General features: G+C 45.9%; 1 protein-coding gene across 26 annotated transcripts in view; it reads left to right on the plus strand.

Moving 5' to 3' along the window:
* The window catches only part of AAK1 (AP2 associated kinase 1), a 67,442-nt gene extending 53,638 nt beyond the window's left edge, over positions 1–13,804 (plus strand). For 17 of the 26 annotated variants that reach the window (XM_071729107.1, XM_071729105.1, XM_071729108.1 and 14 more), the window contains one exon: positions 8,717–13,804. In XM_071729107.1, the coding sequence (XP_071585208.1) occupies positions 8,717–9,864 (1,148 nt within the window). In that variant the 3' untranslated portion in view covers positions 9,865–13,804. Of the gene's footprint in view, positions 1–347; positions 2,595–4,558; positions 7,566–8,716 lie in introns of those variants that run through there. The other 9 variants (XM_071729138.1, XM_071729125.1, XM_071729126.1 and 6 more) reach the window with 4 other exon arrangements.
* Positions 13,805–14,072: the final 268 nt, after the last annotated feature.

Here is a 14,072-nt window from a genome sequence, read left to right on the forward strand (position 1 = left end):
AAACTCTGAGAAGTCTTTTCTGTAGGTTGTAGGAGTTGCTGTAGTTGCATTATAGATCCTTTAGTAAGGACAGAATTCTGCAGCTTGGATGTAAAGCCTGAAGAAGAGCTGGTTTGTAGAGATTTGCTGTTTTCCAGTGCCAGTCTAGAGAGCTGGGCCTGGGGGTGGGTGAGGGTGGAAGAGCAAAGAGGGGAAAGTTGTTGCTGTCGTGCTGCAAGTCATGGGAAGAGCTTGAGCAAATTTTGTTTTGCTTTGACTTTTTTCTTGCTTGCTTGCTCTTGAACATCTGAAACTGTTGTGTGTGTGTCCCCTGTTCAATACTGAATTCCTATCTCTCACACTTTCAGGTGGGCATTCTAGAAACAACAGTGGAAGCTCTGAGTCCAGTCTTCCCAACATAGCCAGGTCTTTGCTGCTGGTGGATCAGCTCATAGACCTGTAGCAGTGACACAGTAGCAGACGCAGTTTCTGTAACGTACCTAATCCTCTGTTTTCATTTCCAGAAGAGTTAAACCTTCAGTTGTGGTTCTTTTGGGCTTTTTTTTTTTTTTTTTTTTTTTTTTTCCCCTCCTTAATTAAAAGAAAACCAAATCTGCCAACAGGAGACAAGCACCCACATTTCATCCTGTCTTCCCATGCCCTGGGAAAGATTCTCTCTCGGTTTTCCAGGTAGTCCTCTCTAAATCTGGTAAAAAACCCATTGTGGTTCCTTCTACCCCTCTATCTTTGCTTGTCTGTGTCTAAAGGGAGCAGGGGCTGTAGGGCTGTAGCTGCCCCACTGAGATGTGCACCCAGCACCCTGGAAAAGCCAAACTGTGACTGGATTAGAAAACCACAGCTGATGTCTGATCCCTGCCTCCCACAGACTCCTTAGAGAACAGCTCTGCTCTCAGGCTTTGCATTTGTGTTCTGGGGGTTTGGGTTTTTGTTCTCTTCCTCTTTTCTGATGAACGGGCAGGAAGGAAGGGGAGAGGTGAGGTGAGGAGGGACATCCCTCTCCTGCAGAAGACAGGGTAGGAGTGCTCGTGTTCCTAAATTGCCAGTTTGTGCTTCAGAGGAGGAGAAAGTACCCAGATCCTCTGGAGTAGTCTTGCCTAGTACCTCTGGTGATGGGGCATATCAAGAGGGTTTTCTGGATTGCCCCCAGCTCATGGTTTGCTATTTAACCATCCTGCTTGGGAATGAACTGTGCTGCCTTGGGGAGGGGAAAAAAAAAACAAAAACCCAAAAAAAAAACCCCCCACATATTGTTAAAGCTGCAAAAATGACCCCGAAGTGAAATATAACATGGTTTTGAACCAAATACTTGTGAGTGTGGCTGTGACCAGCATTTTGTTGACTATTTTGGGTTTGGGTTTTTTTTTTTGGTTTTTTTTTGGGTTTTTTTGGTTTTTTTTTGGTGTTTTTTTTTTTGACAAAAAGGGCATTGTGGCAGCAGCAGGTGTATTTTCTGTGACTTCTTTTCTGTGTTTGCCTGGAAAAAAGCAATTCTCCCCAACCTACTGTAAATTGTGTATGAAACAAATTGTCCTACAGTTGTTTGTCTTATTTTTAATCCTGGTTTTGGTCAAGCATCTGGTATCTGTTCTGGATTCCCCATTTTCTCTCGTAACTGCATATAGTGCAAACCAGTTAAGTATGGAACCATTTGTTTCAGTAGACAAAGATTCCTGTGGACTTTATTCCACTCTCCAGTCTTTGTGGCACAAGCATGCACTTGCTTCAGATGGTTTGAAATGAGTGCTGCTACATCTTGGTGGGTTTTCCCTTTTCTTTTCCCTCCACATGCTTAGTTTTGTCAGCTGGCTGGATACGCTAAACTTGTTCTCATTGGCTTTTGGTCATGAAGTCCAGAATTTCTATCTTGTATTTGAAAGCTCTTTCTGAACAGAAGGACTCTTCCTCTGTAGTGGAATAATTAATAGCTTACTGCTGACCTTGTGTACGTGTATGTAGCTGTATTAGTAAAAGTGCAGTTTCCCATGTGTGAAAGTATGAACGACTGAAATCTGTGTGTCCTGACCTCTCCCTGACAAGGACAAACTCCAAGTTGGTGACAGCTCCTTTCCTATCTCCAGTCTCTCTGCTATTCCCCTGCCCCAACACTTAGTTTAACAAATTCTGTAAATATAACTCCCATCGGTTGTGTCTGCTCTACATTACTCTTCTTTTAAAACCTACACTTAATAATAAAAGTATTGCTTAAGTGTGTTGTATCATTACATGTGTATACTGCACTTTGCAAGAGAAGACATGAGAACTATGGAAATGACCTTAGTAAAATTGTGGATAGAACTTTATTATTTTTTTGTTTTATATTCCTAAAGCACAGGCAAGCTGGACTGGAAATCATGAAGCCTCTATAGATAGAAAGTTATTGTATAGTCAGATACTGAGATTATATGAAAAGAGAATGGATTTTAAAAAGTAACCATCTACTGTATATTAGAAACAAAGATTTCTGTGAATTAAAGTACTTTTAAAGAATGTTTAAGATTTTAAATCTAATGGCACTTGTTCAAGGGTTCTGGAAAAAAATTATAAATGCACTGGGTTGTTAATAATGCTATTAAATAAGCAGATGTGGATGTTTATTTTATTGCTTTTTCAAGTAGCTATTCATGGATCTGGGTGGAAAATGTGATACAGTGGAAGCACACACTTGAGAGATGTCTGTCTAGACCTCCCCTTTGGAAAACACTCACCCCTTATTTATGAAATGAATCAAAATTCAAAGAGGGATGAAATGCACGAATATTTGGCTTTGATTTTAAGCTCTGTACAAAATGTGACTGTCCTGTCCTACAGGCATTAGGTGGCTGTTGATCTGCTGCTCTCAAGCTGGGGAGTTTGTATGAAAGCTGCTGCTGTGGAGGAGAAAGTTGATCTTTTATCCTGTGGCCACATGGGGGAACTTTGTTACCCAGCACCCCCAAATTATTGTAAGAATAAACCATGGCAGATGTTTCTGTCCCCTTTTAAGGGCTGCAGGTTCAGGTGGTGTTGAGTAACAGCTACAATCCTCTGGTCAGCAAACCCACAGCAGAGGGACTTTCCTCTCTGCTGATGGGTGCTGTTTGCTCCTGTTGGATGGTGGAGGAGCAGCTCTGTCCCAGCAGGCTGGAAATTGTAGTAGTGCTCTTAGCATGCCCTATTTTGATGGTTCCTCCTGACAGGATGTTACAAATCACAGCACACAGAGCAATTCCCTTTGAAGTCAAGGTTGTGCTTCAGATGCAAGAATAAACTCTGGCTTTGGGGTAAGATGGGGTAAGATCTTTTTTGGCAAGATGTTGTAAGGAATAGTTGGAACTTAGGTGCTGGCTGTGACTTAGTCTGAGGGGATGTGGCTTTTGAACTGTCTCCACCTTTGGAAATTTCCCCAGGTCATCTTTTAATCAGATGAGCACAAGTGTTGCACCTGCAAGTCGAAGATCAGCAGATTTATGTTGATTCTGACAACAGCCACTGGATTGGGAGCACTTGTCCTAAACCCAGAAGGTGCTGCAGCTCCCTGAGTTCTGCCTCTCCCAAGTCTTCCTGGGGTTCCCTGGGACTTGGGCAGGTATGAAAGCCTTGGCCAGGGCTGCAGACACTTGGTGGAGAAGTCTTTCCAAAGTCTTTGGTGGAGAGATGAGTGGAAGAAACTTAGCAGTGGTGGGTTTGTGTCAGAGCTGCAGCCCCTGACAGCCAGTTCACCCCTAACCCAGTTCACCCCGATGGCAGCTTGGGTGAATCTCTGTGTAGAGCAGAATTATTTTTAGAGGGGGCCACTTGGAAGTGCTTGATGATGGCATTCTGCAGCCTGAAAGCTGTGCTGGAAGCACATTGCCTCCAGTGGCTTTCCCAACTCGCCTTACATAAAAATCTATTTGAAAAACAAAAATTTTGTTCTTACAGTGAAAGTTCAGATATGATTCAGACCAAAGACAGAATTCAGCAAGTTCTGGGGTGTCCAAGCAAGTGTAAATGTGGAGCATCTGGACCTCTGCCTAGAGAAAATGTCCCCAAGCCCAGAGTGTGCTGTGCTGGCAGCTGCAGTGTGAGTGTCTGTTTAGCCAATGGATTTTCTGGGTCAGGAGCTCTCAAGAGAATCAGTTGTGGTTGAGGGAGCAGCAGGTGTGGATCAGGGGAAGGGTGTGAGGTGGGGAGGGCTCTGGGGACAAGGCTGATGGGTCAGCTCAGGGCTGATGGGTGAGCTGAGTTCCTGTGACTTTCCTTTTCTGAGCTGTGTGGGCACTGCACGTTGCAAAGGCATCGTTCCAGCAGAAATGTAGGAAGGAAAAAAAAAAAAAAAAAAGGTGTTTTCTTTGTATTTATTTTTTGTTCCTGCATAGTTTATTTCTGTAGCTGAGAGGAGCTGTGCTCTGGGGACAGCCCTGCCCACACACAGCAGCTCAGGCTCCCTGCACAGCCTCAGATCTCATTGTTCCCAGGGACCAAGGGTGGGTTGCTTAGCTGGGGTTGTTTTGAGGACATTACTGATGCCTCAGGCTTACACTCCTGACCTCAACAGGCAGGAATTTCACCCCTAAAAACTCACCTTGTTTTTTTTTAGCTGGTCACAGACTGCACCTTCATGTCTGGCATATGTAACACTTGGCTTGTGCACGGGGGAAATGAGGGGAAAAGCAGCCTGTGCTGTTAGCTTCCAGTTGGTCAGCCCTGTTCAGAAACTGCTGGAATATGGTGTGTGGGGAGGGTGTTTTTAACACCTGCCCTTGTCTCACTTTGCTGGGTGTAAATGACTGTACAAGTGTGCCAAGACTGGAGCAGTGAATTCCTTATCTTCTGGAACTGAAGAGCCCTCGATCTGTTCCTAAATCTGCCGCTGGGCTGTGACTTCACAGAAACCCTTCATCCTGCTGGCCAAATTATTGTCTGGTGACACAGGAATGGGGATTCTGTGGTGTTTTGCTGTGGTGCCTCCTCACTGAAAGCACTGGCTGGGGGTAGTTCTGCATTGGTGGTTCATGATATTGCTTCAAGGAATTGGAATGCAAGGAAAAACTCCACCGCTTCAAGAACGAAGGATGCGGTTTGACCCTTCTAAAATGCCAATCAAGCAATGCCAATCTTGCCTAATTGTGCTGATTTTCAGCTACCTGTTGTCACATGGTGAGACCTTCCTGACTTCAGCTTGATTAAATCACAGAGATTTAGGAGAGTTATTGGGTGGAAGAGTCCCTGTGTCTCTCCTGACGTTCTTGTTTTGGGCTCTGCTCCAGAAATGAGACCATCATCATCTTGGTGACTGCTCTGCCTCCTTGCAGCCCCCTGGAACTGGGAGAGTAAATCTGTTCTGTCTTGCCTTTCAGTCCCTTGCCACTGCAGTGCAATGCTTTCCTTAAAAGATGGGGGAGATCCACATGTCAGTGCTGTAACTCAGGGCAAATGGTCTTTCCTTCAGGCTGCTTTCTGGATACATGCAGGGTGCTTTCCTGGAGCATCAAGTGTTTTATTTTTTACTGGTTTATGGGCATTTGTTTGTAAGGTTCTCCGTGCAGAAAGGGAGCCTGAGTACAGTTTAGGAATCGTTTCTTTGTTATACTTATCTGACTCTGGAATAAAAAAAAAATACATGAATGTTGTACAGGGGTAGAGAGAAACATTATCTATGAACTCAAGCTTCTGTAAAGCTTTTATGCTGTAAAGGTTGCAGCTGTTAGGGGTGTTAAAACCTGAGCATTATTTAAAATGTAAAGGATGCTTCCCCATGAAGTAACACAGAAGTTCAGAGCAGGAGGGGACAAAAGAGGCAGCTGCCCCTTGACAGTGTCCATGGGGGCACAGGCAGATGTTAGGAAGTGCTGCTGGTGCAAAAGAGGCAGGAGGTGCTTTGGATGTTGATTCCAGCAAACCATCTGCCTGTATCTTTTCAGGCCTCTTGCTAGCACACCCTTGGTGTGAAGGGGAGCAGAGTCATGAGGGAGAGAGGGAAGGGCTTTGAATAAAAAGGCACTGCCTCAATTTCACAAGATTTGTCCTTTACTCTCATGCTGTTACCAGCTCCTGGAGCAGCCCTTTCTCTCCTTCACTGCAGCACAGAACAAATCTGCCATCCATGCCTTTTCATGTCAAACCATTCCTTCTGCACTTCAGTGCCTCTGATCTCAGCCCTGCTGAAGCATCCATCTGCACTGCCAAGCTGGAATTCTCTCTTGTCCTAAAACTGTAGCAGCATTTGCCTCTCAAACATTTGTCTGCACAGCCTGTAGCTATGGCAGCTTATGGGAATGCACTGACCTTGTCTGGTTAGCTCTAACCTGACCTTTACACAAAGGGACTTGGGTTTCTTTGAGTTGATTGCACATTGCAGTGTCTAAGCATAGCTCAGACCTATTTTAACACAGGAGATTAGCAGCTGTGAGAGGAGATGTCTGAGCCACTGTCAGACATGTCTGCAGATGTTGGCTGAAGTAAACCAGGGGCATGATGTTGTCTTCATTATCAGAGTGATGCTGCCATAGCTCCTTCTATGCCTCTCTTTGTTTTCTGCCAAAGGAAACAGAGAGAACCCAAGAAGAGGGGAGAGAAAAGGTGCCTGAGATCAGTCATGGTGGGATGGTGTCTGGAAGCCAGGTCTTCCTCCTTCAGCATCAGAAATACAGGACATGGGAGTGTAGGTGGTGCTCCTTTCTTGTCAGTAAATCCCCAGACTCCTCAGACAACCTTTCAGTGTTGCTGTGCCCCTTGTTGTTGTTGTCAGGTTGTCAGGGCCCTTCCCTTCTTCCTGTACTGCCTGGCAGCTTCGAGTGGAACCATCTCCTACCCAAAGGCCACAACAAGCTCCTCCTTAAGCATCACTTCATTTTTCCCTCCCAGAGTAATTCACAGCTCCTGCACTGGTCTTAGCAAGGGAGAAAACTTGTAAGATTTTCATGTCCTTCTCACTTACAATGGGCAGAGAGAACAGGAAAGCATCAGAAAAAGTTAATTTTTCTAAAAATTGAGCATTCTGCCTAACATAGAGTGCCTCCAGGTTCAGAGATGCAAGCTGCTCCTCTCCTACACAAATGGGCTTCTCTCCTGTCAACCCTTCTCTTACTCTGTCCCAAATGCAATCCTGTCCCTGTCTCCACAGGCACCTACTAACTCAAGTAACTGTTTAGAAAGCAAATCCTGGTTGAGTGACTTGTTTGTACTGTTCTTGTGAGCAGTGGGTCATTGGTTGGTGATGGCAGAACATCTACCCTGGTAAATGCCCTTTTCCTTGCCTGGTTTTGCTGTACCCCACATTTCAGCTGGGTAGTTCAGAGGCATTTGGGTGATGTGGCAGCCAGTCTTGCTTCAGCCTGTACTCACAAAATCTGACACTGACACCTGGTAAATGTGCACCCAGCATCCTGGAGGAACACACCCCATAGCTGTGCTGTTCCTGTAATCAGAGATTTGCAGCTCATATCTAAGGTTAAATCATTGCTGACAACATAGGCTTCAGGAAAGATAGATAGTATTTTTGTAGAGTAACTTATGCAATGTTCACATATCTACACTGTCCCCACTCAGCAGTGTGATGTATCTGAATGAATCGTTTCCCAATAAATACTGATTTTGATGCCTAATGAATGCCTGCTGTGTTTTTAATGGTGAGAAGTGCCTGAGGATGGATTAACTTGCAGACATTGATGGAGAAATGGTGCTTTGTGGGCTGGGATGGGTGTGCAGAGGTGAACAATTCACCTGGGCAGAGTTTGGATGCAATGTTTTGTCACAGCAGGGTGAGTTGGTCCATCCCTTGATGGATACCAACCTCCTCACCCCCCTTGTTCTTTCTGCAATTCATACTGCTTAGTTTTCACCTGCCTTTTTCCTATCCTCTTGCTAACATGAGCCCAATGACATACTCCCAACCTGCCAATAGTTCTTTGAAGGTAAGACATCTTCTGTTCTGTCTGTGTCAGTTGTAAGGCCAAAACCAACCCCATCCTGGGCTCTTAAGAGCAGGACAGCAAGCCCCTCCCTGCACTGTCTCATTACACTAACACAGAAGCAAGCCAGATCATTATATTTATGTTAAATACTTGATTTTAAGTCGTGGTATGGATTCTGTAAACTCATCTGATTTGCAGTGGTTTAAAATAATGCTGCTATAGTTACCAGGAGTCATTAAAAGCTATAGGCTGACCTGCATCCTTTGAACCATGCATGTTGAGAGGGTTGTGGGGCATCCCTGTGTGTTGCACATGCCTGGGGGTAACTCCACGTATCCGTGGGATGGCTCAGAGACACGGGGGCTGTACCAAGCTCTGTGTCTGCTCACAGGGCAGTCATTAAGCAACAGTGGAGACTGAAATGACAAAAGCCATCTGTTTGCTGGTGCCTCACTCCAGGCAGCAGCATTATGAAGTGAAAAGCTCTCTGGTGGTGGCTGTCGTCGTGGGTGGCAGAGAAAAACCTTGTGGAATGGTGCTGAGAGAGTGCTGGGTGTGCCCATTTGTGTGTCAAACATCTCCCCTCTTTCTGAAAACTGGTACCTGTGGTGTCCCCGAGCTGTGAGGCAGTGCTGAGTTTGTGTGTCAGTGTGTGTTGTAAATACTTTCCCTGGCATTTTTATTTTCTTTTATTTGCCATCCCTCTCCTTCCCATTTTCCATGCGTGATGGTGGTTTAATCCTGAACAGCATGACATCTCTTGTGTAATAAGTACCTTTCATTCTTACTGATAACCAGGGAGATGGAGCGTGTTGAGTAACACTCTTCCCTTGCATTTTTAGGTCTGCCAAGGGATCCAGCCCTGTTCCCAGCTGTAGCTCTGGAGCTCTGTAAAGGACCTCCTGGCAGTGATGGACTTGCTGTGTACAAGGGTCGGTCTGAGGTACTGGAGGTGAAAACACAGCACAACTCAGAGTCAGACTACTTGACAAGAGATGGTCCTTCAAGCAACAGCTCCTTTTACAGCAGTGAAGGAGAGGGGACAGACCACGAAGGAGATATTTTGGATTGTAGTGGGTCGAGGCCTTTACTGATGGATTCAGAAGAGGAGGAGGAAAGCTCCAAGCTGTGCACAGGGTTCCTGCAGTCTGCACCCAGGGAAAGACACGAGGCCTCCAAAGAAGATCCCCACTCCCAGCCTGCCCAGACTCGAGCAGGGGAGATGCTGTTCCCAGCTTTTCAGTTGCACACCGGGGAGGTTTTTAATGAACCAGATGTTTTTGCCACAGCTCCTTTCCGAAGCTCGAGAAAAGTGCCTGATGAGGGGGATGTCTTTACCAAAGCTCCTTTTATCTCCAAGGGCAAGGTGGCTCGTAGACATCCAGAAGAAGCAGATGTATTTCTGAGAGCCCCTTTCACTAAAAAGAAAAGCATGGAAGAGTTGACTTCCCATAGTGTGTCTAAGGAACAATTTGCACCACCCCTTTTCCCAAGCCAGGGAGTTGATGTCCAACACAGAGCTAACCCCGTGTTCCCAAGCCTGGATTCAGCCATGTGTGGCTCCACAGCCTCGGCAAGATCTCCGTATCCCTCTGTGGGGTTTACTCAGCCAAGCAATCTTCATCCCCCTTCTGTCAGAGCTGTGGAGACTCAGGAGAATGTCCCTTCCCCAGGAGTGCTGCAGGAGCCCAGCGAGAGGAGCCCTGGAGGGGCCGCGGTGCCGCAGGAGCCCGTGCTGGGCTCTGTGCTCAGCAAACCTTTCCGTCCACAATCCCTCTCAAAATACTCCCGTCACTACAGTCCAGAAGATGGGCAGGGTCTGGAAGTCAAGCCCATAGCTGCTTACAAGGTGGTTTCTCAGACCAACAGACAGGCAGTAGCAGGATCTGTCTCTGTTGCCCCTCTGTCTTCCAGGACTACGGAGCCGCCCGGCGGGGACCCGTTTTCCTCAGCACCCTTCCCTCCCAAAGCAGGAAAGCAAAAGCCTTAATCTGCTGTGAGCTGGGAGGTGTGCTTCCCCTCAGACCACCTCTCACAGGACCTTGAACCTCTTAGTTGAAAATCAGTGACATAGCAATATATATATATATATATATATATAAAATAATTATTATTTTTTTGGTCAGAACTCTATTTGCAGTGATATAGTTGAACCATTTTAAGTTATGTCAGTTAGTCTGGACGCCCCGGCCCTCAGGATCTTCATATCCTTTTCAGTTGCTTCTAACCTTCCACCTCTCACTGTCTTCCTCTCTCGTTTATTTTTTAGATGCTTTTCCAAACCAATAATATTCCATATTTTCTGGTCCTGTCTGGGCGAATGCATTATAAAATGAATGAAAAGGTTTATTAATTACAGAGCAAGTCAAGCAGGACTTGCTAGTGCTCTGGAAAGGAAGGAATTTCACAGGTTAAAGGCTTATTGCAATTCTTCTCAGTGGGGACTTGTGGAAGAGAGTGAGCTTGTGTATTCCTGTGGGCAAACTTGGCAGCTGTGGCTCCAGAGTGGTTTTGTTGGGTGTTTGCAGGTTTTGTGCATGAGTGGGAGCCAAGCAGGACGTGTCTGGTGTGAGCAGAGCTCTCTGCTTGCTGGGGTGTGTGACTCGAGGGGGTGATTCTGTCCCAGGGTCCATGCCAGAGCCTGGAGGAGTTGGTGGAAGGACTCACAGAGCCTTCAGTCACTTGTCCTGCAAATTCTGAGGTGGATGAGCTTGGCAAAGCGATCTGTGAGGCTGTCACTGCTGCTGCTGTTTGGAAAACGGGCTGATCAAGCAGAGCGTTCAGTTGTACCCATGTATTTCCAGCCTGGTTTATGCCAAAGTGTAGGATCCAGAAATTATCTTAAGGTGTTGTGAAGGAGAGAGCTGTGCATTTTTTACAGTATTAAAAATACACCAAGTGGAAAAAAAACCCCACTTGTTATGCAAACAACTCAATAGCTGTCCTGATCTACATACCTCAGTTGGTGTAACTCAGCATTGGCTTGGCTGCAGTCTGGTTAGTGACTTGTGCTAACAGGATTTGACTCCATGTTTTATGAATTCTGCCTTTCTGTTTTCCTGTTGGTAAGGGATGAACCTAAACAAAATCCAGTCACACTCCTTTGATAATGTTTGCTCTACTTAAAAAAAAAAAAATAGTAATTCTGCTTTCTTCTTTATTCCCACTTATTATTGTTTGTTCAGTCGCTGATGTAGTGAATCCCAGCAGAGTGTTTGGAGGAAAATTGCCTGGGCTGGCAGCTGGGCAGAAATGAAGCAGACTCTGCTCCCCTTTCTTTGGGAATATAAGACAGAGATAAGAGCAGAACCTTACAGCCCTTGGGTGAAGATGGAGAATTCTGGAAAGCAAGGAGGCTCCATTGGCTTGCACAGCCCAGTTGCTGACAAATAGAGATTTGATGAGCCCAGGTCAGGGGTGGTTTTGGAGCTGGGAACCTCCTGCCCTGGTAATACTGGTGCATACTGGTGGTTTAGGGTTTTTTCTGCCCTCCATCACCACCTCTTGAAACCAGAAGTACTGTAAAGGAATTTCTGGGTTTCCCTTGAGATATTCCTTCAACAAAGCTGAAGTTGTTGGTTGCTGTGTTTTGTTGTCAGTGAGTTTTTTGTTTAAATGTATCAACAAAATGCAGTTGTTGGTTTTGTTTTAGATAAATCCCCCTCCAAGGCAGTTATTGGCAGGATCAGGGAGGGATGCTGGGAATTACTGTGATGGGAAACTGTGAATTCAAGGGTCTGAGCACGAGGGCCTGGATTTATTTCAGCTTACAACCTGTGCTCTGGCCATGCTTGCAGCCAGGAGGCTGAACCTGACCTCAAGCTGTTAAATTTGCTCCAGCTGGAAGAGAGGTCAGGCCTTGGCCATGCAGGGGACAGGAAGGGTGCTTCACTGGAGCAAGCAGGTAACACGGAATAAGCAAGTAGATCCAAGGTATTGCCTCTGCTAACTGGATTCAGATTCTCCTTCTTTTCCTTCATTTTTACTTGAAAAATTGCTTTTGGATAATTTTGTGAAACTTCTTTCAGTACCATGTCCAGGGCTGGATCAGGATTAGCCTGTTCCCCTTCATGCTTTGGCTGGAGCCTCTTTCTCCCAGGAGTGTGTTGGTGTTGGTGAGGCAGAGGTGGGCTGCTGGGTCAGACCTTGCTGTCCAGCCAAGGAGAAAGGAAAACACAGTGAGGTGTGCAGGGTGTTTACAGCCCTGGCTCAGGTCGGGTCAGGCTGAATTTCCAGTGAGCATTTTGGCAGCTTTTATTTTCTTCAAGCACTTTACACAAAAAGCAAGCTCACCATGCCCCAGAAGCTAACGATCCTGCCAGCATGCATCCAGTGGTTAAATGGTTTTAAATCTCTTTTCAGGGATGGAGGCAGCTTGTTTGAATCTCTGCCTGTGACCATTGAAGTAATGGGACTTTTGCTTATGGTCAGAAAACTGAATTTCAATGCCAGTTAGTCTAATAACCTTCTCATTTCCAGCCTGTGTTCCTCCTGCTCCTGCACTGCCAGGATTGCAGTTTCAGCACCATGAATTTTAAGTGGAAATTCCATTTCCATGGTCTCTGAAGCTTACTGTTTTTTAATGAATTTAGAATAATGCTAATTGCTTTCTTTGCCACACAACTGGTAATCTTAAGACCGGTACAGCCTCAATGCAGTCAGTTTTCTGAACAGTACCACTGGTTTCATCTCTTTTTAGAGCTGTAGTAAATTCTGTTCACTGCCCAGGGTCCTCCTGCTCAGTCAGAGAGCCACAGGTATTGCTGCAGCCCTGTGACAATCTCAGATTTGTGCTGGGAAAGGGACTGGTTCATACCCATTGCCAACTTCTGCTTGAATACACCTGAAGTCTCTCTTCAAAGTGATTAAACAGAATGTCTGCATGAAAAGAAAAATATAAATAAATAAGGCAGTTGGCTCTCTGTGCCTCACTGCCACCTTTGTACAGTGCACGGAATGGGCCCGGCTGCCCTGCTGTTAACCTGCACTTTCTGCAGCCTGCTGCAGTATTCTGGGGCCTTTCCCCATCTCTCCTCACCCTGCCAGCCAGCTCAGCACTAGTCATACACTGCATGGAGCACACAGGTGATGTTAAGCTCATCAAACGTAAGCAGTTGTGACACACAGCACCTGAAGCTCAGTGGGATTTCAACAAGCCTGAAGATCTGCTCAACCTGCTGAACTCGCAGTCACTCCGAAGTGGTAATGGGCTACTTTAACTCAGCTTCCACCAAAGACTCTTGTGTTGGGGAGTTGAATTTTTGTGGGTGTTTATTTTTTTTTTTCCCTCAAAGTGTTAAATCAAGGCCTTGCAATACACTGAGAGACTCCAAAGCATTTTTACAGTAGCATCTTGACAGTGAAATCTTGTTCTGGTGGTGAAACACATTCCTGAAACCCGATCAGCTGTGTTAATGTTTCTAAAAATAAGCCACGGCTTATGGCTGCCATTGTAGGTAGGGAACACACACCTAGAAATGCTCCCCTGTGAAGGTAGAGGGATGATGGTGATCCACATGTTCCGGCTCCCTCCCCTTCAAATGGAGAAACAGTTGCAGGCAGGGCTGGGGAGGGCAGGGTGCTTGCTGTGCTGGAGGATGCAGCTGGTGGAGCATCCCTGCAAATGGGTCGGGCACTGAAAGAAAACTCCCTTGTTTCTGCATGGAGCCAGAGCTGGGAGCATCCCTGGCCTCCATTAAATGTGACAAACAATCTGTGACTCGTGTCCTAAGAGCAGTGTTCTGTTTGCACCGCGCTGTCATTAAGGAAATTCTTGGCGGTTTTGGAAGTACCTCTGACTTGCAGATCTGATGGAGTCAAGGTTTGCACTCCGGGTGTGATCATCTGTGTTTCTGGTAATCACAATGAAGAAATGTTTGAGTTGTAAACTTATGTACATTTTATTAAAACTGTATCTGGTTACAATATAACTTCTCTACTGTGGATTCCTTTCCCCCTCTGTGCAAAATTTTTTTTCTGGATACAAAGCTCTGGGGTTTTAATTACTTTTTCCTGCTAAGGTACAAACTCTGGGTCTGTCAACTTTTGGGGGATTTTTTGGTGTTACTTTTAGGCGGCGATGCTTTGGGGGTTTTTTAGGGGGGGCGGTGCAGAGCGCCCTTTCCTTTCCCTTCCCTCCTCAGCCATTTCCCTTCCCTTCCCCAGCCCTTTCCTTTCCCTTCCCTCCTCAGCCATTTC

This window comes from Heliangelus exortis, chromosome 30, assembly GCF_036169615.1.
Source record: "Heliangelus exortis chromosome 30, bHelExo1.hap1, whole genome shotgun sequence".
NCBI classification, from domain to species: domain Eukaryota; kingdom Metazoa; phylum Chordata; class Aves; order Apodiformes; family Trochilidae; genus Heliangelus; species Heliangelus exortis.